Consider the following 1,683-nt stretch of genomic DNA (forward strand, 5'->3'; position numbering starts at 1 on the left):
CCGACCAGATTCCACTGGAAGATGTAATTCAAAGACGCTCCAATAACACCTCGTTGACACTCTTTGGCTGGGTCCTCCTGCCAATTGACGCTTCACATGGCGTCGCCACCCATGTACGTGAATGTATTGCAGGATCTGTAGAGCCTCGCACCAGTCTCAAGCAATCCGTGATGGACTGATGCGCAGCAGATGTTTGATCCGCATAAGGGAGGCCTCCACCTACACGACAGGCATCAGCACATACGTCAAAATAAACGACGACAACATGCCTCTCAATAAACTCCCAATAGGGCCTGCCAAAAAACGTCTTGATTTTAACGATCACGCGTCTGTCCTCTCCCGCTGCGGTGAAGGAGGGGTGACTGCCCAAGCACTGCAGCAGCAGCAACGCCATCCACCGGACGACAGTCCTCGTCGCGGAGCGCGCTCGCATGCCAGCTTCATCCGCCATCAAATACCTGCTGCGTCGAAGAATGCATGTGCGATTGTGTATGTGTGTGTCTACCGTCTGTGTTCGCGGGTTGGAGACAAAGTGAGGGAAAGAGAGGTGCAACGCCAAGACGGCCCCACCCCCAGAGAGACATCAGGCAAACAAAAACAAAAAAAAACTGCGTGGTCCGCGTTGCTCGCTGCGGCTGCATGGGCACACCAGCGCCCAGCGAGTGAGCAGCGCAGGCACGGCTGCCCTCCCCGCGCTGACGCACACCACCCGCTGCGTGGGGGCGCAGACTCCAAAGAAGGTCTCGCAGAGCGCCGCAGCAGCGTCCAGCGTCGTTTCACACCTCTGGCGCACCCTCGTGCCCTCGCCCCTTCTTTTGCCCTGCGACACCCAAGGCAGAGGATCAGCAGACTCCCACACACGTGCATCACAGCTCCCTCCCCGCAGCAGCAGTTCAACGCCTTTCTCCTCTCCCTCTTCTTCTCCCAGCAGCCGAATTACTCTCAGGGGAAAACGTGAAAAAGGGTGCGGTGGAAAAAAAAACAAAAACTAAAAACTAAAGCCTGCTACATGCACACACACCGCACCACGCCGCAAAGGCAAAAAGCACAACAAGTCAAAACCAAAACCCAAGCCACAACGACGGCAGCAGTGCGGGGATAGAAACCCAAACGAGACCCCCCTGCGCTCTCTCCCCACTTGTGCCCCGCCGCCCACATGGCCTCTATGCCGCCGCCACACCATTTCCCGCTTGCTCTCATTTGCCACACGCACGCAGAGACAAAACAACATTTGCCACCCATCCTCGGCATCTGAAGCCATTGGGTGGGGAATCCATCGCATTCGCCCCGGGCCACCCAAACCCGGCCGCCGTCACCATAAACCAACATCAAGTCGAAGATACCAACTGCCGGCTGCTGGCCTCCCCCTCTGCGAGGCAACTAGCGCTGGCACCGTTCCAACGACGTCCACGCTACCTCTGCGCCCCGTGAGGGCGACAGACAAATCACTCAGAGGCGCACCCCAAAACACATACACATATACACACACACACACACACACACACACACACACACACACAGGCATCACGGTTGTCCCTCACTGTGTCCGCGGACTCGCTTCCCATTTGGAAAGCCAGTGCAACGCACAGCCACGAGGTTGGCACCGTCTGTGTGCATGTGGCAGCCGCAATCGAGGAAGGGGAAGAAAGTGTTATCCATAGAAAATGCGCATGGAGTAGTAGA

The 1,683-nt window shown here is 57.0% G+C and overlaps 1 protein-coding gene across 1 annotated transcript, besides 1 other annotated feature; it reads right to left on the bottom strand.

The window, feature by feature from the left end:
* Positions 1–28: 28 nt before the first annotated feature.
* TraAM80_09126 (uncharacterized protein) lies at positions 29–451 on the bottom strand (the record flags this gene model as incomplete). The annotated part of the gene is made up of 1 exon (XM_029385829.1): positions 29–451. One exon carries the CDS (start codon positions 449–451, stop codon positions 29–31), a length of 423 nt encoding a protein of 140 aa, XP_029234378.1.
* Positions 452–1,467: 1,016 nt separating this feature from the next.
* Positions 1,468–1,520: a microsatellite.
* Positions 1,521–1,683: the final 163 nt, after the last annotated feature.

Source organism: Trypanosoma rangeli (assembly GCF_003719475.1).
Source record: "Trypanosoma rangeli strain AM80 chromosome Unknown Tra_15.4_contig_00519, whole genome shotgun sequence".
Taxonomy (NCBI): domain Eukaryota; phylum Euglenozoa; class Kinetoplastea; order Trypanosomatida; family Trypanosomatidae; genus Trypanosoma; species Trypanosoma rangeli.